At 44.5% G+C, this 27,558-nt stretch overlaps 1 protein-coding gene and 1 pseudogene across 2 annotated transcripts in view; one reads left to right on the forward strand and one right to left on the reverse strand.

Moving 5' to 3' along the window:
• The window catches only part of ENPP6 (ectonucleotide pyrophosphatase/phosphodiesterase 6), a 98,330-nt gene extending 84,967 nt beyond the window's left edge, over window positions 1-13,363 (reverse strand). Inside the window, exon 1 of the mRNA XM_007466516.1 lies at window positions 13,043-13,363. Within this exon, the coding sequence (XP_007466578.1) occupies window positions 13,043-13,283 (241 nt within the window). The 5' untranslated portion in view covers window positions 13,284-13,363. The remainder of the gene's footprint in view (window positions 1-13,042) is intronic.
• A 1,876-nt stretch (window positions 13,364-15,239) lies between these two features.
• LOC103082991 (signal peptidase complex subunit 2 pseudogene) lies at window positions 15,240-17,125 on the forward strand (annotated as a pseudogene). The gene is made up of 2 exons (XR_014368681.1): window positions 15,240-15,254; window positions 16,424-17,125. The product of XR_014368681.1 is annotated as a signal peptidase complex subunit 2 pseudogene (transcript).
• The last annotated feature ends 10,433 nt before the right edge of the window (window positions 17,126-27,558 follow it).

Genomic DNA, 27,558 nt, shown 5'->3' on the forward strand with positions numbered 1-27,558 from the left:
CTTTCCCTTCTCTTGACACAATCCTCCCAAGGAGCCTCATCTACTCACATAATTCCCACCTCTGTGAGGCCAACTCTGAAATCTGTATCTCCAGCCTTCATGGCTAGTAAAGAAATCACCACCCAGGCATCTTGCAAGTGCCCAAAGTATGAGACTTAGATACTGTATTGATGTATCTTATTGAAATATTAGCCAGTATATTCCCTTCCATCATGTTTCAAGTAGGTGTCCAGTCCCTTTTGTCTTTGGAGAGCTGATATTACCTGCTGGACACACTCCTTCCTTTGGGACTTTTTATCATCTCAAACTGACCTCATTTAAACACACAGTGAACATGACTTTAAAGGGGAGGGGAGGAAGGAAAGCATATATGCCTTGAGGGAAGCAAGGAAGACAGGAAAACAGGATGGGCTGCATAATTCTGGGGACTTGACTCCCAGGCTCCTTCATTCTCACCTTGGATTTGGATGGCCTCTCCCAAACCCACACTACTCAGAAATGTCAGAGTAATCATCTCAAAGCCCACTTCCGCTCTCCAAACGCTCCCCGTTATTCCCGCCTCTGCCCCTCAACTTGAGCAACGCCATTTACCCTTTCGGCCCTTCTGCCAGGTTTCAACCTGCCCAAATCCTTCAGGCTTCACTCAAACACTGTCACCTCAGCAAACCTTCCCTCTTCACCACACACCCTTAGAAATGGTCCCCGCATCCCCTGTGCCTATTCTGTCCTTATTCTGTCCAGCCTATGACTATTTCTTTCTGCACACACTGAGTTGCTCAGCTTAACTGCAAGCTCATCCAAGACAGAGGCCGTGTCCCTTCAGAACAGCACCTCTCACCTAGGAAATGATCATATATCCCCGCACAGGGAACGATCATACACAAATGTACTTTATGAACATACGTCAACATTACATGCTGTTGTAATTACCAAATTCTGTGGTTCACACAGTAAGTGGTAAAGGAGCCAGCAAATGGATGAAAATGAGATCTCGGAGCGCCATCCAGCTCTGAGATGTTCCTATCTGTGGGTCAAGGCCTTGTAGAGGGGGGACATCTTATTTTGGCTTCAAAGAGAAAGATGGGTGGAGGGAAGCAGGGTCCGGGCTGGGGTGGAGGCTTGGGGGCTCCAAGGAGGATGGGAGTAGAGTGCTCCCAGAAGTAGTAAGTAGCATGAGCAGAGGGAAGGACCGGGCGTTCTCAGAGAGGCCTCCAACCAAAACAGGGAGGTAAAGAGGTCATTCTGCAAAATTCCATTCCCGCAGGGGTTCCACAACTGGCCAACAGAACCCTGATGATCCCTGTGTTTGAAGGGGAGGAATCAGTCTGTTTCCACTGACGGAAGCTCCTGAGGTGAGATTCACCAAACAGCTAGCTAGTCAGTTCAAAAGGCCAGTCAAACAGGTGGCTGAGAATTGAGTAAATAAAGGCATTTTTGTTTCCATTTGATTATTTTAGTTTTTAGCAGCTGTTAACACAGTCTGAGAGTGAAGTCTTTGGACTGTGACTCTCTTATCTGTTCCATCAGAACTTGGTGAGGTCATTTAAGGCTTGTGAAGGACAGCAGCCAGCCTCCGATGACCAGCCAAGGCCTGGGAAGGGCGGGGCGGGGGGAATGGCTGAGCTGAGTCTAAGCACCCTCCACCCCCAACACACACAATCTTCTAGGTGCTTCCACCACCTTCCTGACCGGCTCCTTGATGAAATCTACACACAAAGCTTCTTTGAATCCCATCTCCACTTTGGCTTACAATCTCGGGAGGCATCAAGGAGGGTGAGAAAACAGCAAAAGCAAACCAAGCAGGGAAGCCCGGCCAGGAAAGAGTGGAGTGCTCAGAGAGCACAGGCAAAGTGGCCGGCGTGGATAAACAGGCAGGAAGGATTGGGAAGGATTCCTCGGCTTCCATCCCCGCACATCCGAGGGAGGCCAGACTCTGGCCTGACTCCGAGGCCTGTGTTTGGTGAGGTTCTGCCCTTATACAGATGCTGGGGCCGAATCTTAGGCCCCAGTCTCTGTTCTGCATAGTGAGACAAATAAATGCACTAGCATTCCTAAAGCATCTTCTGCTTTTCACATTTTGTAATTCTGAATGTCTCTGGGGAAAATTTTGGATTGGGATGTAGTGGGTTTTGTTACATAGTCCCAAGCTCATTCATACAGTTTTAGTGTTCTGTTTTACACCGACAAATGCACACTAAAATGGACTATGAAAGTCACACACAGAAACGTACAGGGAGGGGTGTCATGTTCTGGGGTGAGGCCAGCTGGCTAAGCTGTGGGGGAATGGGCCAGACTGGGAGTAACCAGAACCTGGAATTAGATCCACCCACAGAGCCCAGCAAAACCGGGAGAGCCTTGGGTGCTGGGAGGCCCAGGACAACAGGCTGAATGTGGCAGGGGTGCTGGTTTGGACCTGGGAAGGAGGAGCACAGCCCACGTGAGGATGAAGGAGGGAACTCAGAAGCCTACAGAGTATGGCTGGAGGAATCCAGAATCCAGTGAGGTCGACATAGCAGTTTGTTAGAAAATAGTGGGACCTCAGCTGATGAGGTTCAGCACCAAAACTCCAGAGACTTAGAAGACAGAATAATAATATAAGGCTTCCACCATGGGATGAAACGCAAGTCTAGTTCCTGGCACCGAACCAAAGAAGTGCAACAGACACGAATCAACTCTCTCTTCTGAGCGAGCTCTGGGCCCAGATGCTTTGACTGCCCGCGTTCCACTACACTCGCTGTGAGTGAGTGTAGACCAGCAGCAGGGTAGATTGCCATGCGGATGGCCTGGACTACAGTAGGCGGAAGGCCTTCAGAGGCTGGACCCAAGGTGGGCTCTGGTCGACTGTCTCCAGTCCTCGGAGGGAAGCCCCTGACTCCCTGCCCACGCTCTTTCTGCTCCAGCAGGGCTTGCCAACCTGCTGCCCGTCAGACATTTGTGTTGGGCAACCTGGGGTGAACAGACAAGGCTGCTCTCCCCAAGGGGATGGGGCGGGGGACCGGGCCCCCAAGCACACCTGTAACCCTCTCACGACCCACAGCACACAGGTGAGGATGCTCTGCTGCAGACGCTTATGTGAGTTCTCCCAGTGACCGCGCCTGTCCTCCTGACTCAGACCTGGCACCACAGGAGCGCTCACTCTTAAAGGCGGGCGCCCAGGGGAAGCTGCTTCAGCAGGGGGGGTGAAAGCTCGGCACTCCCCTCACCACAGGCCTGTCTGTGATTGCAGCCTGGGCAGCCCTTCGTCCAGATGCGTCTGCCCCTCATGGCTCTGTGACCTGCCTGTCAAGCCCGTGCCCCTCTCCTCGCTCCGGAAAGCGCCAAAGGCAGGAGTAGGTTATGATCAAGCACAAGATGTGACGCGAGCCAAATGCTGCACACAGGACGCAGAGGAGCCCCAGGCCTGCCCTGGGTCCTCGCCCACGAGACCGTGGACACAATGGCCTTATTCACGGACAGGGACTCTGAAACCCCAGTAGGTGTTGTCTAAAGTGTCTCCGAAATAAATGTTAACATGCTGACTCAGGCTCCCTCTGAATCCATTCTAAATGTTCTTTAACCCGTTTGTGGCGTAGCACTGAGGATGAAGCAGGTCCTGAGAGCAGCCTTGGCAGGAAGCCTGTGGTCCCACCAATCAGCAGTGGGGAGAGGGGAGAGGGAGTGAGACAGGAGACCAGCCTGGTATGGAGACCACCTGGCTCCAGGAAGGGAACCTCCTAAAAGAGGGTTTGCTGTGCTTATAATCAAAGACTTTCACCACAGCCCTGCCCGCCAGCCTCTCCGTCCCCTCCTGCAGGGAGTACATTTCATTTCCAGCAGCCGAATGAACACCCTGGCATCACCGTGGAAGCCAAGAGAAACATACTTTTTGAAAAGTGGCACTTCAGTGTCGAGAGGTCTGATGACGAGAGCTGAAATAATGACGTGCCGGGAGAGATTATTTTCGTAAATTCTTGGAACACGCTTTTTTCTCCGGGCTTGAGCCGGTGAGTGGCCCTCACGGCTTCTGTTGCCCGACACCTCACACACCCAGCCGCTTTCTGCAGGCGGCTTACTCAGGACCCACTACACGCACCATAGCTTTAAGTGGAAACGTGAAAAGGTGTTGTTAGGTGTCTCTGGGAAGTAAGTGACAAAACTGAGACAAGAGTTCATGCAGATGAGAAGACAGATTTAATTGTGTGTTTGTGAGAAATGTCCTCTACCAGCCGTGGGGCAAGCAGAGAGATGAGAAGTCCATATACTGGGGTCCACTGGAACCCACAGGAGAAATTTCTCTCCTTGACCCCCATGATTATTCTACATGTTTCTGGAACTCTCCTTTAAGAGGTTGTCTCTGATCCCCTAAAGGGCCAACTCCAGGTGAATATCCTAATCCACCCTGAAATCTATTCTGATGAAAATTTACTTCGTCAAATAAACAGCCGTCCAAACTTTCCCATCTTAGCTCATAGGAGCCCCAGACTTCTGAATTTCTTGTAGGCTTGGAATTGATTCAGGCTCCCTTCTTTTCAGCTCTTCCATATTCACTCACTACCCAGTCAGCAAGTTCTGCCTCAAGGGCGCTCCTCAAATTCAACTGTGGAGCCTACTGAATTATCTTCAATTTAGCTTTCAAAGCCTTCTATCAATTGCATGTCTTTTTTCTTTTTTTTATAAAACAAATTCACCTCTCTCTCTCTCACCCTCTACCCTGTACCGGGATGGTGAATGGGTTTAGCACCCTTCCCTCTGTCTTATTAATGTGTCTCTGACTATTTCTCTGACTGTACTTGTGCCATGTCCCTCATCAGAGTCTTTATAGATTTTTTTTTTTTAAGATCTGGCCCTAAATTTATCTCCACTAAAAATCTTTCCAGTCATCTTTCAATGTTTATTCCTAGATCCACCTTCTCCATGGAACTGTTCAAGACCATTATAACTCCCAATAAGACCTGTCTCCCTGAGTCGCAGACACGTAATCTTTATGCCATTCGTTTAAATTAAGACCTACAAGTTTCTTATAAAATGCACCTAATATCCATTCAGTGCATAAATGTTAAATATATTCCTGCCACCTCTATGTGAGGATTATATATCCTGAACTATTGGCGTCAAGCTTGGTGATATGATTTGCTTTGGCCAATGAAATGGGAGTAGATGTGACTTGTGCCGCCTCTGAGCAGAACTTTTAAGCATCATTACACTGTGCGCCATTTTCCCTTTTCCCTCTGCCATGCAAGAAGCACGTCTCATTTAGAAGTGGCTTTTTCAGCCTGTGTCTCAAAATGAAGAGGAAATGGGGCAGTTAATCCTTAAAGTCCATGCACATGAGTGAAAAAAAAATCTTAGTTGTGGTAAGCCTCTGACAGAGCTTGTTACTGCAACATGATTTAGCCTAATCTTATTGGTAAAGTGGGTAATATGTACAATTTTTATAACGTTTTACACAAAGTTTTACACAAAGTTTCTCACTCTGTCCTCACAACAAGCCTATTGGGTAACTTTTACTTTCTCCATTCTACTGCTAAATAATATTAAAACTCAAAAGCACTTCAAATCCTGCAAGTCAGAAAGTGAGAGAATGGATGAAATTAGATCTTTGGCAGCAAATCCATAGCTCTTTGCACTATACCATGTACTGTGGGTTGAACTGTGTCCTCTAAAGAGTTATGCTGAAGTTCTATCCCTCAGCACCTGTGAGTGAGACCTTATTTAGACACAAGGTCTTTGCAGATGTAATCAAGTTAAGATGAGGTCACGAGGACGGGCCCTAATCCCTAATTCCGTATGACTGGTGTCCTTATAAGAAGGGACACACAGGGAGAACGCCATGACAGTGAAGGCAGAGATTGGAGTGACACTTCGACGCAATCTACAAACCAAAAATTCCAAGGACTGCTGGCAACGCAAGAAAGCTAAGAGAAAGGCATGGAACAGATGCTCCCCTAGAGCCTTCAGAGGGAGCGTGGCCCTGCTGGCACCTTGATTTCAGACGACTGGCTTCCAGAACTATGAAGGAATAATTTCTATTATTTTAGGTCACCGCATTTGTGGTAATTTGTTACAGCAGCCCTAGGAAACCAAACACCGCGACCACCTCAATTTCAGGGCATAAACCATGAAGAATTCTCAGGAAGTAAGTCTGGGGGTGGAAGTGGTGTGTCTAAAGAAGCCTTCATTCTTCCATCGGCTGCCCAGTGCCCCCATCCTGCCTGTGTTAGTTTCCAAGAGCTGTCGTAACAAAGTACCACAGACCAGGTGACTTGAACAACAGAACTTTAGTTTTCACAATTCTGGAGGCTAGAAGTCCAAAATCAAGGTGTCATCGGGGTTGGTCTTTTCTACAGCCCTCTCTCCTTGGCTTTGTAGATGGCCACCTTCTCCCTGTGTCTGCATATGGTTTTCCTTTGGTGCCCATCTGTGTCCTAATCTCCTCTTCTTATCAGGACATCAGCTATGTTGGATTAGAGCCCACCCTAACAGCTCCATTTAACTTAATTGCCATTTTAAAGACCCTATCTCCAAATGCAGTCACATTCTGAGGCACTGGGGGGCAGGACTTCAAGATGTACGTTTGTGTGTTGGACAAGGAAGACATGATTCAGCCCATAAACCATTTCCTGTTTTCAAATATCTAAGGAGCCTCTCATGAGCCTTAAGCAATGTGGAGTGGAGACCGAGAGCATAAGACGGCCTGACCCTTTAAGTCGCCAGACCCATCCCTGGGCCTGACAGCCAAGACCACACAAAACGTGGCCTTCGCTGCCCTCTCACAGTTGTTCTCACGGTTCTGAACCATTTGCCTCGTTCATGCTTCACTGATGCCTCCGCCTCCTTGGCTTCGGCAGTTACTCTGGAGTTAGGCTCTGTCTAGGGCTACGCTGATGACTAGTGTTTTGCTGCACCCCCTACACCCCAGGCCTTTGAGGCCCAGCACCCTCCTCATGGGCGACTCTCCTTTCAACCCTCTTGCAGCCCCTGACCTTATAGTCAAAATGTAAAACAAAACTGAGAGACATATTTTGAGGTTATATAAGATTATTAGGCATAAATGGTAATCGGTTCACCTAAATATCTGTTCATTGCTTTCACAAAGCAAAGCATAATTTCAGTCTTTTCCTCTGCCTGCTAGTTTAGTAGTATCTAAAATCAAAATAATAATCAAGTTCCCTGAAACTCTGAATGCTTTAATCATTATTATAATGCTTCTTCACTAGGATAAATTTTGTTTGAAGACAGAGCATGACAAGTGAAGGGAGGGTGGCCAGGGAAGGCATATCCACTGCAGTGACTTCGGGGAAGAGATCTAAAAAAAGCAACGGAGCGAGAATTCCCTGGCAGTCCAGTGGTTAGGACTTGGTGCTTTTACCTCCGACGGCACGGGTTCAATCCCTGGTCAGGGAACTAAGATCCCTCAAGCTTTGGGTCTTTCTGGGGAAAAGCATTCCAGACAGAAGGAACAGCAAGTTCAGGTGTCCTGGGATGGCCACCTGCCTGGAACAGGTGAGGAAAAAAGGGAGGAAATGGTGGGGAATGAGGCTGGAAAGGGGCTGGGTGACCTGGGGCCAGTTCTGTAAGAGCTTGAATCTACCGGAGGGTCTGAACAGAGGAGTGACACCATCTGGCATGTGTTTTAAGAGGACTAGTCCGGTTCACACGTGAGACAAACTGTAGGGCAGAGAGAGTGGGGCACCAGGAGCTGCTGGGAAGCTCTAGGCTCCCGAGGGTGCGCCCTCTGGTCAGGGCCCCAGGGACGGAGGCAGGAGAAGCAGAGGCTTTGCGATCCATCCTGAAAGCGGAGCCGACTCAGCTGCGGGAGAAAAGGTGGTGAGGAAGATGGGGAGGGGCCGACAGAGGGACCGTGGAGGAATCAGTGAGATAGGAGGAAACAGAGAGAGGAGGGCGTCCTGGAACTGAGGGCGCTATCAGGAAGGAGGCCATCAAAGCAGAGGACTGACCCTCGATGACCAGGAGGCCGCTGCTGAAAACCAAAGCATGACGAGGTTTTGCAGGAGAGAGAGTAAGCGGGGAACAGTGGGCACCCCAGACAGAGGCATCTAAATCCAAGGAAGCCAAGCCCTGGGCTGAACAGCCCCAAGCAGATGCTGACCCAGGGGGAAGAGAGGCCAGGGTGCCCTGGAGAGAGGCCGTGTCCATGCTGCTTGTGCTGTGGGCGTGCAGAGGCCGCCGCAAGTGAGACTGAACTCTCCAGAAGGCCGAGGATGTGGGCTTTTTTTCAAAACATGATTTCTCAAGTACTTTCTGCATCGATTTCCTTTGGTCCAAGTGACAGCCGGTTTTAATTTAAATCGGCTATTTTCTTAAAGGCAAGGGAAAGCTTGCCTTACCCGGCAATCCCTCACTCCAGAATGTGAGGCCTTGATATCTGGGAAGAATTTGCTTCACGTGTCATTTCTAGGAGGGTGGTCAGAACTGCATCGGCACAGATGCTAATTCTAAGCAGTTAACACCCTTGGTTTTGCTTTGATTCCACTAGAGGATTAATCAAGTGCCTTTATCCAGGCTCTGGCTGCTTCCCGGACTGGTCATAAGGAGACCTCTGTCCTGGGTCCCAGGTCATACACAAAACCTTCTGGGCACGTCAGGACTCGGGTCGGGGCCCTGCTGGTTGCTGTTATGAGAACTGGCCTCCGAGGCCTGCCCTCCAACCTCAGCCCTGCTACTGAGGCTCTTAGGTGTCTGCAGTGAAGCACGCAGTCTCCCTGCACTTCATTTACCAGTTTCTAAATGTTAACATGATAATAACATACTGTATAGCAAACATCTCAGGATATGTTCATCTCTTGGCAGATTATGTTCAGGAAGATTAAATTCTAGACCAGCTTCCCTGCTACTCAGGACATTTCTGGGCCACCTTCCACAAACACTTGACCAGAAGTGCTCAAGAGTTACAAACAAACTTTGCCATTGGCTTTGGCAAAACGATGCTACCTTATGCTGCCTCAAAATGAACCCAACGTTTTCTCTTACGCATGATCTGCATTGAACAAATCACTGCTTTTTGTCCGTGGATGTTATGTTAAACTTTACTTAAATCAAATGAGGATTTACCTCAAAGAGAATAATTTTACAAAAAGATCCACAGTTAAAGAATAAAACAGGGCTTCCTTGGTGGCACAGTGGTTGAGAATCTGCCTGCCAATGCAGGGGACAGGGGTTTGAGCCCTGGTCTGGGAAGATCCCACATGCCGCGGAGCAACTAGGCCCGTGAGCCACAACTACTGAGCCTGCGCGTCTGGAGCCTGTGCTCCACAACAAGAGAGGCCACGACAGTGAAAGGCCCGCGCACCGCGGTGAAGGGTGGCCCCCGCTTGCCGCAACTAGAGAAAGCCCTCGCACAGAAACGAAGACCCAACACAGCCAAAAATAAATAAATTAATTAATTAATAAGATTAAAACAGAAAGCTTCCCCACAGCAGTTACACTGTGGTTATATTTTAACTAAAATTAAGTTGATCTACAGACAGCTCTTCAGAAAAAGAGCTTATGCATCAAGTAAGATATTATGATAAACGCCACGCTTGGGGCTGTTTATTCCAGCCTTCAAAATGCTCTCACACGCTACTCCGACTGGAAGAAAATTCTCCTCTCTTCTGGTCTTGCACAGCATATTGGGAAACTACCCATTGGTCCTTTGTGTAGTAGTCTGCTAAGGCTGCCCTAACAAAGTACCACTGACTGAGTGGTCCAACAACAGAAATTCATCTCTTGCAGTTCTGGAGGCTGGAAATCTGAGATCAGGGAGTCGGCAGGTCTGGTTTCTGGTGAGACTTCTCTCCTTGGCTTGCAGGTGGCAGCCTTCCCACTGTCCTCATGAGGTCTCTTCTCTGTGAACGTTGATCCCCGATGTCTCTTCCTCCTCTTAAAAGAGCATCAGCCATAGCGGAGTAGGGCCCCACTCTAACAGCATCATTTAACTTAATCACCTCTTTAAACATCATGTCCTTAAATATGGTTACATTCTGATGTACTGGGGGTTGGGATTTCAACACATGAATTTTGGAGGGACACCATTCGGCCCTTGGTACTCATTTGGGATATTAGTAGGTATATGATGTGTCTTTCCTGCTCAACTTGAATGTAGGCTCCCTGGGTGAATGGCCCTGTTTTAAGATTCTATGTGTTCCCAGTAATCAGTTGTCTGATGGATCCTCTTTTTTGCAGGGAGGCGGGGTGCCAGGCCGCACAGCTTGTGGGATCTTAGTTCCCCGACCAGGGACTGAACCCAGGCCCTGGTCAGTGAAAGCGTAGAGTCCTAACCACTGGACCACCAGGGAACTCCCTTGATGGATCTTCTTGATCACTATTGGAATTGTGTTCACATTTGTCCTGATTCAAACACATTTTGAAGGAAAAAGAATCAGTCACAGTGGCTTCATGTCAATGACTGGGCTAGATGATTTCCAAGGTTCCTCACAAATCCTGTGACTGTTCATTTCCCATCACCACCCACGTGGCTTCCCATGAAATTCTCCTCTCTAAAGATCAGTCATTTGCTTAATTTCTAATATGTAGGCCTCCCAAGAGGTGCCAGTCCTAACTTTTTCTAATTTCATGTTTGCTTCTGGCAACACCTGAGATTCTGGCTGGATTAGGACCCAGAAGCTGAGGAAACTGAGGTTCAGGGCAGTGCGATGGCTTGCCCATCCCGACCCTGCAAGGACTCCAACCAGGTTCTCCCAGCTCCCAGGCCAAGTTCTTTCCAATAACCCATCATTCCTCATTATTAAAAGAGAAGAACACCAAGGGCTTTATGGCTTATGGGCAATAATTCACGTAAGGAAGTGAGATCACAGTCTGTCTTATAAATTCTGGGGAACCTTAAGACAGCATATCTTTTAGTACCGAAAGGATCTAGCATGATTCTTTCATTGGTTCATAAAATGTTCATATGCTCAAACCATATGTTTAACTACTATTCCCAATGGATAGATCCTTCCTTATATGAAAAAAAGAGGAATTTTTCAACATCAGGTGGAAAAAGAAGCACAGATATTGGGGGTAGTAGTCTAGATTTCACGCTGAGTCAGTTCCAGGGCAGTGGAGGTGGCAGCATCCTGATGGCCAGGCCACCCCAGCCCACAATCCCACTCCAAGCCTTTATGTCCACTCAGTAGATACAAGTCACACCCAAAGACACTGGCACATGAACATGAGTCTTGCTGGACACATCCTATATACAATATTGCTTCTATAAAAGTGAAAAAGCCAACTTAAGCACCAAGCAAGCTTTCAAGTCAGATCATACATTTTACCATCAAAGACTCTAAAGGCATAAGCCGTACGGAGAGCCTGCGGCTTTCTCGGGCTAGACTCAGTTTGAAAGTAAAGGTAAGATCTTTGTCAAACATTCATGGGACCTGCACTGTCCCACCACGAGAAGGGACCTTCTGTTGTGCCTCGACCAGAGAAAATACCCACAGCCTGACAAGAAAATGTCTGCGTGACTAAGGCTTTGTGCAAATTAGTCCTTGTGCTGATATCAGGAACATGGATCTGACAGACAAAGGGCCGAGTCACTGGCTGCGTTTCTCTGTGGAGACTGTAATGGTCCCTTTTTGCTCGCTGGAGTCTGACTTGCTAAAACGGATTTTGTTCCTCTTCCACTGAGACTGAGAAAAGTGCACGTGGCAGTTTGTGAATTGAGCCTCGCAGCAGGGCTCTGAGAGACAACTGGTGCCGGGGTGGCTGCAGGTGTGAAACTCCCCGGACAGTGCTGAAGTCGGCCTGTGACACACAATAACCTCTGTGTGCGGCCCGCAAACGGCTTCCCTGCAAGGGCAGATCCGTGCCAAGGGAGGACGAGGAGACTTTTGTTCATCTTCTTTATCTGAGAGACGCTGATTGTTTGTCTGTTGGGGGAGATTTTTGAAAATGAGCAGATAAATTCCTTGCTGTGTGCCGTCTGGACTTTTTTTTTTGCTCTCCATGCCTTTGTTTCTAATTCTCCAAAATCTCTTTCCCCGTTAATTTTATGGCATTTTTATGTACACATGCATACAGTATCCACGTATGAAGTCAGAGATAGCAATCTGTCTTTCCAGGATCCTTGGGCTTTGCTGTCCTGTGAAGATCCATAATGAGACACAAGAGTTCTCATCCCCTTCCTGTTAACAGAATTTATAGAGTTTTCCCTGTGCTCAGAGCACACAGCTAAGTCCTACATAAGCATCAACAACAGTGCATTCTTACCAGCCTCCCTGGACAGCTTGCTAAATTCTTTCTGAGCGCCTCTCGCTGGCCCTTACAAAGGTTAGCTGATAAACAAACCGGAAGCTGGGAATCTCACTGTGTGAGCACAGATAGAGGATCAAATTCGTGCAGCCACATTTGGCGCGCCGGCAATCCCAGATGGAGGTCATTTTCAGGCAAAAGTCAGCTTTTCCAAACCCAGGCACAGTCTGGGTTAGCTGGGGGGTTGGGTTTTGTTCTGTTAGCAGATGCTAGAAGTTAAAAATGGGAATCTGAACTACACATCAATTTTTTCTTCTCCGTGTCATTTTACCTGGCCCCAAAAGGCAAAAGAAGGAGCAAGTAGCACTGCTAAGTAATACTTCAGGATATGACCTGAAAACTCCCTCCGAGTCATCCAGGAATCCCACATGTAACTTTCATAATCTAGCACATTGACAAACAAGCCAAAACAGCTCCAGGATGACAGATGACTGCAGGGCAAAGGGACAGAAGCAATTTGATACAAATGAAGACCTACTGACTTTTTAAATTTGAACTTAGAAAATACGGAGTAGGCTAGAATTTTTTATTTGTAAAACAAATAACCACTTTAACAATCATCTATTCATGTAGTTCTCTGTTCTCCACACTGAGAATCCAAAACAGGTCCTGGGGATAACTTTTGGAAAACAACACACCCATGAAAAAAAAAAATCTCAGCCAAGAACACACACTTCCTGTCTATCTCTGGTGTCCCAAAGGATGAGGGAAACCTGAGCATTTCCATGAGACTCTAATGCCAGGAGCTAACTGCTACTGTTGGACTCCAGCCCTCCCCTCCCCGCCCGGAGGAGGACACGGTACTCACCAGTCATTAGGCTGTAGTAATTGGGGTACGAGAGACTGGGAAAGTCTGGGGTCAAGTAATCCGCTTTCACCCCCCTGCTCACAATCTCCCTGAAACCAGGCAAGGACTCCAGGACCTCATCACTGATGTAGTCAGAGCGAAAACCATCCAGCAGAAACACCAGGAGCTTCCGGCGGGCCGGGGCTGGCTGTGCCAGGCTGAGAACAAGGGCCAGCAGGAGCGCCCAGAGCTTCTCTGCCATGCTGCCAGGAGCCTGCCCGAGCACGGCTGGCACAGCCGTCCCTTTGCAGAGACTGAGGATGGAGAATCTGTAGCTATTCTCTCTTCTAGGGGCTGGACCTTGACTGCTGGCCTTCCTGAGCCAAGTTCACTTTCAGAATTTAAAGGTACAGCACCCCGTTTTAAAAACATCTATGCTCACCCTTTACTAGAAAGTCCGGAGATCGACCCCTTCGGAGAAGCCAGGTTCCCAAACAACCCAGAATTAACACCAGGGGAGAGAGTGCAACCTTATTATGTGGGCCGAATGTTCCAGAAATACAAGTGCCCACAGAGAGGTGGAATTTGAGAAGATGACAGAAGTTAGCACTAACTTTGCAGTTGGGCTAACCAGAGCGAGGAGGCAAGGAAAAGGGTGACCTCTTGATTTGCTGCCATCCCACGCCTCTGCCCAATTTAAACTCTCTCACTGACTTTTTCGCTTACAATTTAGTAACGCAAACCTCTTAACTCGGGATGTAAACAAGAGACCATAAAATTGGTCTTGGGCATATCTGTGGACTTTTCAGCAGGGCCTCCATCTTCATAGCATTTTAAAACAAACTATTTGTCTATGTCTCAGCCACTTCTTTTCGTATGCATCTCTATACAGCGCTTATTGTCTTACTTTTCAAGTTGCCCGTGTCCAAACCCAGCTGTAGGAGGAGATGCCTCTCAGCAGAGCCATAGAGCCAGAAAGTTCCACAGCTGAACAACAGACTTGGGGGTCATTGTGGCAGATTGGTCTGAGGTAGCATTGCCCCAAGAGAGCAGCAATCAGACAGAGAGCTGGAGGACGGGAGTTTGAGATGGACAAGCACAGCTAGAGATAACCAGGAGGCTTCATGCCAGGAAGGACCAGGCAGAGGAGGGACTGGGAGGCCGACCAGGAGGTCGGTGAGGGCAGCAAACACAGGTGGGTCAGGAGACAAAGCACTAAGTCCAGATGCCTGCAGTTCCCTAGGCTGGCTCTTTCACTTGGCAGAAAATTAAGTATAAAGGCTTATAAAATGTGCACGGCCCATAGCAAGCCCTTAACAAATGCTAACTATTACTAGCATTGTAACGATGCTTGGATCCTGGCGAAACTTGCAAGGCCCTGGGCAAAGCTTCACAGGGACTGAGGGAGGTCAGACACCAGCCGCTCTGATGTTAATCAATTCTACAATGGCTGTCACCCTACCTCCGCCCTCTGCCTGTGCCTTGTCTTCTTATCCTGTTCTATTGCATTTGGAGTCAAGCCCTCACATGAGATCACTGATCACTTTCTACATTGTGCTGGGGGAAAAAAAAAAAAAAAAACACCTTGGCCAAATTACCATTCCCATCTCAGCTGGCTGAGACAAGGATCAGACTTCATTTTCCCAATAAAAGTAATGCTTTTTACAATTAAAAAAATAAGAGAAAGAGAACAGCTTATTCTTAATATTTTTTTAATTTGAAAACACAATGTTATTCTTATCTCTTTGAGTTATGTTGTACTGTTAGTCTAAACGGAAGGAAAGAAGGAAGGAAGGAGTACAGCAAAGGGAAAGGTGCTGATGCTGACGAGCCGATGGGCTGCCCTGGCCGTGACCATCACACACACACTGAAAGAATTTCCTCCGGTAGGGAGGGCCTGACGAGGCAGCAGATAAAGCTAGATGCACTGTTAGTTCCTGAGTATGTCCAGGGTAGGGGACTATGGAGATGGCATAATAATGCAAACCCACATGAGCTGCCTTGGGGGTGGTCCCTGAGCTCCCTTGGGGAGAGGTTAAGGACTCCAAATGTTAAAGATGAATATAAAAGGGGCATCCACTTTCCTCCGCCTGTAGCAGGAGGTCCAACCCCAAATATGGCTCCCCGAGTGCCTTACCCAGTTGTTGAGGTGGGGAATCCTTAACTAACAAGCTCCAAATTAGAGTGTCCACAGATCCCCAGAGGACCCCAAGGCTCCATGGATAGCGCTGTGGTGCGTCTGGGTGTGGGCATTGCTGCTGTGCACTATATTGTTTTATGATGAACATATTGTTTTATGATAATGTTTAGAGAGTTTCTCTAAAGTTTTGGATCAATAAATTACTGTAAATAAGCATCTTTAATATACATACCAATATATGAAGAAAGAAAGAAACACATGGGATAGAATTCAAACCAAGGAAATCCCAGCACTGCCTACAGTCAGACTCCTGATCTTATATTGCCTTGTGGCCTAGAAAAGGTTGGAAAGAAAAGCTAAAAGCCAACAAGGAAAGACAACAGATTAGAAAATGTGGTTATTATTAAGCGCCCAAAGCCTCGTGGTCCGAGACCTTGTATGCCTGTTATCTGGATGGCCTCAGTGGTGGGTGGTCGTCAGCATCTAGTATGTAAAAGTGCTCCGTTTGCCACTTGTTTTTCAAGGGTTGACAATGCTATAAAGGTCACTGCCCACAGGAGCTTAACCCAGATAATGCAGAAACATGAAAAATTTCCTCCAGAACTTGGAACGAGCTTTGTCCTGAAAGCTGTTCCAGGTCTTGCTAGGGACAGGCATGAGCTCTCAGGAATGTGCTGTCCAGATGGGTCAGCACTCTGGCGCCTTGCCTCCATGGAGAGGCAGATGAGATGGAAGGAAGGAGTCCTGGGCTTCGAGAAAGAAGACACGATTCTAGAGCCTGGGTTCTGGCATTCTGCAACTGTGTGATTCTGAGACAGCTGCTGCCTTTCCATGCTTTAATTTTCCCCTGTGAAAGTGACAGAGGCTTTAGATCCTTCCCAGAATCAATTAGAATTCAAAAGTTGTGACCCAAGTCAGCCCATGTTAGCCAACATCAGCCTTCACGGACCCTGTTAATCCATCACATTTTTGGCAGCCCATGTGGGCCCATGTCAACCCTTACCTTCCCTAGAAATCAGCAGTCTTAGATCCTCAAAGTTCTTGCCCTAAAGCCTGACCATGGCAAGTGTCCCACCTGCCCTCTCTCTGGTCAGGCCTTGGAATTAGAACCTTAATAGATTTTAAAAAACTGAAATCCTACAGAACGTGTTCTAGATTCAGGATAATATTCATCTAAAATTAAGATTAAATAAGGACATTTTCAGATAAATGAAAGCTGAGACAATTAGTCCCCAACATACCTGTACTACAAGGAATGCTAGGCAGAAGCAAGCAAGACGGCAGTGGCGGCGGCGGCTGCTCAGGGAGGGAGAACCGGTGGTGGCGGAGGCAGTAGTGGGGCTGGCAGTGGTTCCAGCTGTGGGACAGGCAGTAGCCGCAGCGGCTTGCTGGACAAGTGGAAGATTGATGATAAGCCTGTAAAAACTGACAAATGGGATGGATCCGCTGTGAAAAATTCTTTGGATGATTCTGCCAAAAAGGTACTTCTGGAAAAGTACAAGTATGTGCAGAATTTTGGTCTAACTGACGGTCACCTCACCCTCTGCACCATCTCCTGTTTCTTCGCCATAGTGGCTTTGATTTGGGATTATATGCACCCCTTTCCAGAGTCCAAACCTGTTTTGGCTTTGTGCGTTATATCCTATTTTGTGATGATGGGGATCCTGACCATTTATACCTCATATAAGGAGAAGAGCATCCTTCTCGTGGCCCACGGGAAAGATCCCACAGGGATGGGTCCTGATGATATTTGGCAGCTGTCGTCCAGTCTCAAAAGGTTCGATGACAAATACACTCTGAAGCTGACCTTCATCAGTGGAAGAACAAAGCAGCAACGGGAAGCCGAGTTCACCAAGTCCATTGCTAAGTTTTTTGACCACAGCGGGACCCTGGTCATGGATGCATATGAGCCTGAGATATCCAGGCTTCATGACAGTCTTGCCACAGAAAGAAAAATAAAATAGCTACTTCTAAAAGCAGCCATCTTTTGGCTGGATCATGCTGAATTGAGGGGTGAGTGAGGGAGAAAGAAACAGAGAACTTAATATGGATAAAGTAAGAAATGTAAAACATGGCCGTTTTGTCTTGAAATTTTAGTCCATTCTGTGTAAATAGAATTTTCTAGCTCAGATATGAGAAGTTGTAGCTCTGCTATCTAGCTGTAGCCTCTTTAGTCTGCTGATTGCATTGTTTTGATTTGCTTTTCTGGAAAAGCATTTTTGCTAAAACCATACAGACTTCCTCCTTCATACCTAGCAGTACTTTATATAGTACAGCTTTGTGCCATGCAGCATTTGAAGACTCAATTTTTTAAACGGTTAACCTATTGCTGACTTTATTGTGTTAATTCCCATTTCAACAGCTGTTTCCCTTAATTCAGGATACAACTTCTTGTGTATGACAGTTTTCCTTCACACACCATTTTTGTGGGTGTGTATATATCTGACTTGGGGAGAATTGGGGGAAAAAACCCACAGATTTTTAATTTGTTTATAAGAGACTTTCTGCCTGTTACATTTTGTGCTCTTAACCAATTAAAGAAGCCAATGGCATTTTTTGTTTAAAAAAAAAAAAAAAAAGAAATACTAAAGAATGTCCTTCAGGTTGAAGGGAAATAATACAAGATAAAAATTAAGATTTACAGGAAGGGAATAAAGAGTATTAGAATTGGTAAATATATGGATAAACATAAAAGAGTATATATTTTTCTTTTCTTAATGTCCTAAAAAATTGTTTAAAGTAAAAAATAACACTCTGATGGGATATATAAATTTATAACTTATGAAGAATTAAAAGATATAAAAAACATTAGCTTAAAGACAGTAGTAGAATGTTTAAATGGAATTAAATTGTTGTGACTTTTTTATTCATTTATGAAATGGGAAAAGTCAGACGTGAATAAAATCTAAAGTGATCAAATATTAACTCTAAGTAGGTTGTAACAAGGATACATATTGTAATCCCAAAAGCAACCACTAAAAAATACTCAAAGAGGCACAGCTAATAGAGAAGTAAGCTACCTCATCATAATAAAGGCTGCATATGACAAACCCACAGCTAACATCATACTCAATAGTGAAATGGGAAAGCTTTTCCACTACGATCAGGAACAAGACAAGGATGCCACTCTCACTACTCCTATTTAACATAATGCTAGAACTCCCAGCCAGAGCAATTAGGCAAGAAAAAGAAGTAAAAGGCATCCAAGTTGGAAAGGAAAAGTAAAATTGTATGATACGAAAAGTAAAATTATATGATACGATACCACATATCTAAAATCCTAAAAACCTCCCAAAAAAGTTAAAAAAAAGAACTAGTAAATGAATTCAGTAAAATTGCAGAATACAAAATTAATGTACAAAAACCAATTGCTTTTCTATACACTAGCAATGAATTATATGAGAAAGAAATAAAGAAAACAATCCCATTTATACAATAATAGCATCACAAATAATAAATTATTTAGGAATAAATTTAACTAAGGAGGTGAAAAATCTGTACACTGAAAATCATAACACATTGATGAAAAAACTGAAGACACAAATAAATGGAATGATATACTATGTTCATACATCAGAATAATTAATATTGTTAAAATGTCCATACTATCCAAAGCTAGCTATAGATTCAGTGAAACCCCTAACAAAATTTCAATGGCATTTTTCACAGAAATAAGAAAAACAATCCTAAAATTCATATGGAACCATAAAAGATCCTGAATAGCAAAAGCAATCATGAGAAAGTGGAACAAAGCTAGAGGCATCACACTTCCTGATTTCAAATTTTATTTGAAAGCTATAGTAATCTAAACAGTATGGTATTGGCATAAAAACAGACACACAGACCAACGGAATAAAGTTGAGAGCCCAGAAATTAACCCACACTATGCAATCAACTGACATTTGACAAGTGAGCCAGGAATACTCAATGAGGAAAGAATAGTCTCTTCAATTAATGATAGGAAAACTGTATCTTCCTATACAAAAGAATAAAACTGCACCCCTGTCTTATACCACTCGCAATAATTCACTTGAAATGGATTAAAGACTTAAATGTAAGACTCAAGGGCTTCCCTGGTGGCGCAGTGGTTGAGAGTCCGCCTGCCGACGCAGGGGATACGGGTTCCTGCCCCGGTCCGGGCAGATCCCACATGCCGTGGAACGGCTGGGCCCGCGAGCCATGGCCGCTGAGCCTGCGCGTCCGGAGCCTGTGCTCTGCAATGGGAGAGGCCACAACAGTGAGAGGCCCGCCAGAAAAAAAAGGCAACCTATAGAATGAGAGAAAATATTCACAAACCATCAATCTGACAAGGGGTTAATATCCACAATATACACGGAGCTCACATTTCAATAGCAAAAAAACAAACAATCCAATTTAAAAATGGGCAAAGGGCCTGAACAGTCATTTTTCCAAAGATGACATACAAATGGCCAACAGGTACATGAAAAGACGTTCGATGTCACTAACCATCAAGGAAATGAAACTCAAAACCACGACATGTCACCTCAGACCTGTTCAAATGGCTATTACCAAAAAAGACAAGCAATAACACGTGTTGGCAAGGATGTGGAGAAAAGGGGACCCTTGTGCACTGTTGGTGGGAATGTTAAATTGGTACAAATATTATAAAAAACTGTATGGTGGTTCCTCAAAAAATGAAAAATAGAACTACCATATGGCCCAGCAATCCCATTGTGGGTATATATCTGAACGAAATTAAATCACTGTCTCAAAAGATATCTGCACCCCCATGTTCACTGCAGCATTATTCACAATAGCCAGGACATGGAAACAATCTAAATGTCTATTAAAGAGTGAAAGTATAAAGAAAATGTGGTACATGTATACAATAGAATATTATCCATAAAAAGAAGGAAATCGTGCCATTTGCAATGACATACAAAGACCTCGAGGGCATCACATTAAGTGAAATAAGTCACAGAAAGATAAATACTGTATGTTCTCACTTATATGTGGAAGCTAAAAAACCAAAATCATAGAAACAGAGTAGCATGATGGTTGCCAGGGGCTGGGGGTGGGGGAATTAAGGAGATGCTGGTTTAAGGGTACAGACTCCCAGTTATAAGATAGCTATAAGATAAATAAGTTCCAGGAATCTAATCTACAGTATGGTGACTGTAATTAACAATTCTCTATTATATTCTTGGAGGTTGTTAAGAGAGTAGATCTTAAATGTTATCCCCACTGAAAAAGGTAATTATGTGAGGTGATGGAGGTGCTAACTAACCTTATTGTGATAATCTTTTCATAATATATTTCTGTAGTGAATCAAAACAAAAGAGAAAGAACACTCCGCAAAGTATTAGAATTAAAGGTAAAAAAGAGTAAAAGGCAGCACTGAAGAAAATTCTTACAACGATCATTCCACTTGTTCCTACTAGCAAAGTAGTTTTATCTGTGCACACTTTAAACGGTCTTCAAGAACATACTCCGTATATAAAAGGCAGCTAACTAATCACACAGATTAGTTAGTTACACAGATACTACGCGGACTATCTAAGAACTGTTAGTCTGACTCCTAATCTCATGCTCTGGTCCTACCTGGCCATTTCATGGTGGGGAGAAGGGCCCCTCTCTTGATCACTGTCAGCACTCACTGAGGGAGAACCCACGATCAGCCTTCAGAGGGAGCCTCGGACTCAGGTCTCACCCCTCTGGAGTACAGACAAGGGCTGAACTCACCCCACCAAAATTCTAGTCTGCAGGACTGGGCTATTATATATCTTTTGAGGTTCCTCATATAATTTTTTATTTTTTGCGGTACGCGGGCCCCTCACCGCTGCAGCCTCTCCCGTTGCGGAGCACAGGCTCTTGGACGCGCAGGCCCAGCGGCCATGGCTCACGGGCCCAGCCGCTCCGCGGCACGTGGGATCCCCCAGGACCGGAGCACAAACCCACGTCCCCTGCATCAGCAGGTGGACTCCCAACCACCGCGCCACCAGGGAAGCCCCCTCATATAATTTTGATCAAAAGCTAGGCTTGGGAACCACTGCTGACAATGACAGGCAGCAATGGACAAGCCTGAACATGGTCATGTCATCATCAGATCTGCATTTTAGAAATCAGGCTCTGGAAGCCATGGGGAGGCAACATCAGTGCCAGTGGAAGCAAGAATAATAACATCCATCTTCCCTGATATTAAGAACTTTACATGCAAAAATTCACTTAGATCTTCTGATAATCTTTTAAGGTAAGTATCTACACCCTGAAAATGCAAAGAGAATCAAGGTTCAGGGAAGCCTAATGTCAAATAGCCTGAAGTGTCAGAACTGAAATTCAAGCCCAGGTCTCTCTGACAGCTTTATATTTTAGGGGAATACATTCAATTTGTGAAATTAGGAAGAAAAATCAAAGACTGTGTAAAAGAAAAAAATAATAAACCCTAAGTATCTTTAGCTTATCTTGATTAAACTGAGAAGGGGGAATAGAAAACCACCATTAGAACACTGCAGAAATAACTGTCACAGGCAACATCCACCGACGGATGCTAAAATTAGTGGGAGAACCAGAAAGTGAGGAAGTGTACAAAAAGCAAAAGGATGGGGCACACCAAAGGGACATGGGAGCCAACCTGAAAGAGCTCCCAATTGCCAAAACCAGAATAAATAAATGATGCAGTACTGGAATATTAACCCAAAGTATAAAATAAATACACAAGTCCATACTGATGTAAACAAATAATTGAACAAGCAAATAAACAGGGAAGAAGTGACAAATCTTCCTTACAAAAGAATTCTAGATAATACATGCCGATGCCTTCACGGCAAGAGGTAGTACTTAACCCCTACCTACTCGCCATCAAGGGTAAGCTAGACCTAGTGACCCACTTCCAAAGAAGACAGTAGGGAAAAGGGAAAAGCAGTGACTGTGCAGTGGAGAAATCTGGCAAACACATCACCCAAGTGATGGAGCTTAATATCACCAGTGATGTCATGCAGACCTGATGTAACCCCTCATATAGCAAGATGAGACTGGCACTTCTCTCTGTGGTGTTCCTTCCAAAACTCCAAAACGCCAGTCTAATCGTGAGGAAAACACCAAACAAGCCCAGACTGAGGGGTATTCTACAGGATAACTGGCAAGGACTCCTTAAGAATGTCAAGGTCGTGAAAAACAACAGAAGATCAAGAAACTGTCACAAACCAGAGGCAGCTGAGGAGACATGACAACTATACGCAATGTGGCCTGGGATCCTGGAACAGAAAGAAACATTAAGCAAAAATCAGTAAATCCAAATAAAGTTGCTTAGCTATTAGTATTGCACCAAGGTTAATGTCTTAGTTTTGATAATCGTACTCTGCTTATGTGTGATGCTAACCTTAGGGGAAGCTGGGTGAAGCGCTATGGGAACACTCTGCCTTATTTCTGCAATTTTTCAGTGAGTGCAAAACTTTTTCAAAATAAAGTTTAAAAAATTAAATTGAAATCAGAAGCCTGGCATCAATAAGACAAAAGTGTTTTTGAGAATACGAAACAATTGCCCTTGTTTAGAAGCTAGGAGAGAAGGTTATCTCGAATATACACAGTCAGCCCTCCATATCCGCAGGTTCTGCAGCCCTGGATTCAACCAACTGTGGACTGAAAATATTCAGAAAAAAAATTCCAGAAAGTTCCAAAAAGAAAAACTTGACTTGGGGTTAGTAGATGCAAACTATTAGATGCAAAATAGATAAACGACAAGGTCCTACTGTATAGCACAGAGAACTATATTCAATATCCTGAGATAAACTATAATGGAAAAGAATATTAAAAAGAATATATATATTTATAACTGAATCACTTTGCTGTACAGCAGAAATTAACCTAACGTTGTAAATCAACTATACTTCAATTAAAAAAAAAATAAGAAAGAAAAGGGAATTCCCTGGAGGTCCAGTGGTTAGGGCTCCGAGCTTCCACTACTGGGGGCCCGGTTCGATCCCTGGTCGGGCAACTAAGACCCTGCAAGCCACGTGGCATGGCCAAATAAATAAATAAGTACAGGGGAAAAAAACTTGACTTTACCACTCACTGGCAAATACGTATGTAATATTTACATTGTATTTACGACTACTTACATAACATTGGCATTGTATTAGACATACAAGTAATCTAGAGATGATTTAAAGTATACAGGAGGATGTGCATAGGTTATATGCAAGTACTACACCATTTTATATAAAGTACTTGAGCATTCACGGATTTCGGCATAGGGACAGGGGAGGGTCCTGGAAACAATCCCCTGTGGATACCAGGGGAGGACTGTACATACTACTACCACAAGAATGAAGTCTGAGTTATTCTGCATCTTGTCATGGTAAAGTTTCTAAGCCTTCTTACTGAAAGAGGCAAAAGATTTTCTGTATATCAGAATATTTGTTCTAGTGGTTCCAATGACAGAAAGCTTTTAACACTGTGACCATTAAAAAAAAGTTTGTTAAAGGAAATCATGGATACTGTGCTACTCCACTGTACCCTAGAGAAGCTGTCATATATGACAGAAGCTGTCATATTGTACAAGGAGATATATACACGGATAGTTATTGTTGCAGTGTGAGTAATGGCAAAAAAAAGAGAAATAATCTAAAGGTTCAGGAACAAGAGTATGAATAAGTGATATCAATATTCATAGAATACAACACTATATAGCCGTCCAAAAGAATGAACTAGATATAAATGTCTAGTTCTTGAAGATCTCAAGAATAATGGTGAGTGAGAAAAACAAGTTGCAGATGGGTACACACAGTATAGAATATTAACATAAAAACATGCAGCAGGGGCTTCCCTGGTGGCGCAGTGGTTGAGAGTCCGCCTGCCGATGCAGGGGACACAGGTTCGTGCCCCGGTCTGGGAAGATCCCACGTGCCGTGGAGCGGCTGGGCCCGTGAGCCATGGCCGCTGAGCCTGCGCGTCCGGAGCCTGTGCTCCGCAACGGGAGAGGCCACAGCAGTGAGAGGCCCGCGTACCGCAAAAAAAAAAAAAAAAAAAAAAAAAAAAAAAAAAAAAAAAAAAAAAAAAAAAAAAAAAAAAAAAAAAAAAAAAAAAAAAAAAAAAAAAAAAAAAAAAAAAAAAAAAAAAAAAAAAAAAAAAAAAAAAAAAAAAAAAAAAAAAAAAAAAAAAAACCATGCAGCACGATATTCTATATAATAATAGTACCAACACCACAGAAATGACAAACACCAAACTCAGGATTGAGGATTCCTCTGGAAAGGAGAGAGGAGAATAAAATCAGAAAGAGGTACACTGGGGGTTTCAACTTTGTTTGTAATGTTCTATTCATTTAAAAAACAAAACAAGGAATTCCCTGGGGGTCCAGTGGTTAGGACTCTCCAATTTTACTGCCCAGAGGGCCTGGGTTCAATCCCTGGTCAGGGAACTAAGATTCCACAAGCCTCAGCGTGGCCAAAACAAAACAAAACAAAACAAGAACATGAAGTGTATATATATGACAAAAGGCTACAATTTCACAAATGTGAGGGTTGGTACAAGGATGCTGTTTATATTATGCTCTTGGATCTTACGCAGCCCAGAAACATAATATAACTTTAAAAACAATCAGCAGGCCCTGGTGATGAACTGAACATGTGGGTGGTTAGGGAGAGAAAAGGGTCTTAGATGATTCCCAAGGTTCTGCCTTCAATGACGCAGTAGTTCATTTGTCAAGATCGGTGCTGTAGGAGAATCACCATCTTTAGGCAATCACCTCATCGTATAAATCAGAAAAAAGAGGGGAGTTAACCTAATTCAAACCATGATCCAAGGTAACAAAGGAACTTTATCTTCAAAACAGAACTAGGGAAGTGATCTCAGCAGAGCCGTCAAGAGTGAGCAATTCTGAGTTCTGGCTCAAATACTCTTGTACAAATGACCTAATGTTCTCTCTTTACATCTTCGCTGGATAAATAGAAATCATCATGTATGCTGAGGAAAGTAAAATGGATTATTTAATAATTACACAAAAGTCGAATGTAAAAACTCATGTAAAACCAATAGAAACTCCTCAATGCCTTTCTTTTTAAGAAAACGGAAAAAATGGTTAGTCAAAGGACGATGTTTGAGTTTACATTAAATCCATGAAATATGATGGGAAAATACAGTAGCATGTAAACCTTGATAAAGAATTGGCACATCTTGGTTGCTGCCAGATGGGAAGAACTGCCTTGAAAAAAGTAACTAGAATCACAGAATTATAGAGTTGTGATTGGAGAAATAATCTAGTGGTAATCTGTTAATTTCGAAGAAGAGAAACCTGCATGTCAAATAAGTATAAGAACTTGCCTGAAGGATCACAAAGGTAAATAATGGTGGAGTCCAGAGTAGGTATAATCACCCATATTAAAGCTTTTTAAAATTTCAACTTTATTTATTCTGCCTCTCTTCCCACCCCACTCCCTTTCATTGTTTATTTGCCTGAAATACATTTATTTCCTGCTTGTAATGGTCCACAATCCCTTATTTGAAACCCTATATGGGGCCAGCTATGTTTGGGAGTTGAGCGTTTTTCTGATTTGAAAAGGTAACATGGTGCGTGTAGAATATATCATATAAACATCTGCAGCTTTAGAAGCATCACCCGATAATCAAATCTGTTAATTTTTCCACAGAAAAAAATGTATACACGTTCACACTAAGTGGGATAAATAAAGACCATAAGTAGCCTCCCATTACGTCAAGGTGAGTGCATGCCACCCAGCGAGTTCAGATAAGATCAGGATTTTCCTCAAGTAAGTTATCAAAATCTTTACGTTTTCAGAGCCTCTGGAATTCTAGAATTGTGGATAATGGCATAAGCTTTATGCTTGGGAGAAAACTCTAAACGTATTAGGTAAAGATATATACTTTGCTCTTAGTCTACAGGGCGTGGTGAGGCCACGTCTGTGCAGAGCGTGGTTTAGAAAGATAGAAAGGGACGGGTGGAGCCAGTCCCACGGCTGCCTGGGGTCCTTGCCAGCTCCATTTCTAGTCCACGGTATCCTAGTCCACGGAACCCCATTTTCATAAGGGGGTCTGAGGGAGATGGATCTTGGCACCAACAGCCAACAGTAAGACTAGTAGCTGTCAAGTCACATAAGTACTTCTTTTCTACCCCAGGCCTCACTGGTGGGTTCCAGAAAGAAGTCTCCAGTCCCCCTCCTTGAGAAATTGAAACGAATGTTAATGATGCATCTGCCTTAACTGGTTCAGGTGGAAGCAGAAGTGGCCCAGGTTACCTAGGAAGATACCTTCTAGACCTATGTTTATCCAGGCAGAAGAGTTTGGTCTTGGTTTGACCCAAGTTCTCCCATGACTGCAAGGCGCTGACCCCAAATGTCCAGTTACTTGGAGTCTATTCAATGAAGATTAAAGCAATTTGCAAATATGAATTCATTACAGAGACAGTTTATCTTATTGAAAACAGTGACTAATTTTGAACACCAGATGCTGTTATTATGCAAAATATGTGCAGCACTCTAACCTTATGCTGTAAAAGAGCTAAATATACATATCACAGAGAATGTATATTCCAAGCCAATGTTTGTTGCCTGCAACTGAAGTTTAATTTTAAATCTCGTTATGGAATTAATCTATATAGAGGAGTTCAGCCAACTTATCAGTTAATTGGAGTAGCCTCCTGATCAAGATGACACCATTTGCCAATAAAGCAAATGTGTCTACTTCTAAAAAAAAAAAAAAGGAACTACAGTCAACAAAACCTTTAAAGAGCCTGATGGGGCGTCATTTCTAGAAAGATGATGAACTAAATACCAAGACTGACCTACCTGCTGAAAACAACTAAAATGCCAAGTGATTTCATAGCGGAGACCCTTTTACCTCCTCAAAACACACGAGCAATATGGCACATCCCTGTTAGTAACCATGGTTTTTGTGCTAATTCTTCCAGGTTTGAATCAGAATCTCTGCGTGAGTATAAGAGACAGAGGTGAGGTGGGCGCGTGTTATTATCCAATAAACCATCGCATCTCTGAGATACGCCACACAGCGCAGCAAGCTAAAAGTCACTCGACTTCATTCCTACTGGGCCCAGTCTGCAGCCACCAGACTCCTGTGGCTGATGTGCCTCCACATTGCTTCGACTAGGCTCACATGATCTCCACACTAGACATTTTACCACACAGAAAGCAATCTCTTTAACACAGAAGTTGCTTTTTGTTTGTTTTGCGGTACGCAGGCCTCTCACTGCTGTGGCCTCTCCTGTTGCGGAGCGCAGGCTCAGCAGCCACGGCTCACGGGCCCAGCCACTCCGCGGCATGTGGGATCCTCCCGGACCAGGGCACGAACCCGTGTCCCCTGCATCGGCAGGTGGACTCTCAACCACTGCGCCGCCAGGGAAGCCCAGAAGTTGCATTTTTTAAACCAAGAGATGTCAGGAGCAAATCTTATGTCGGGATACCCAGAA

The sequence above is a fragment of the Lipotes vexillifer genome, unplaced genomic scaffold (genome assembly GCF_000442215.2).
Source record: "Lipotes vexillifer unplaced genomic scaffold, Lipotes_vexillifer_v1.1 scaffold951, whole genome shotgun sequence".
NCBI classification, from domain to species: Eukaryota; Metazoa; Chordata; class Mammalia; order Artiodactyla; family Lipotidae; genus Lipotes; species Lipotes vexillifer.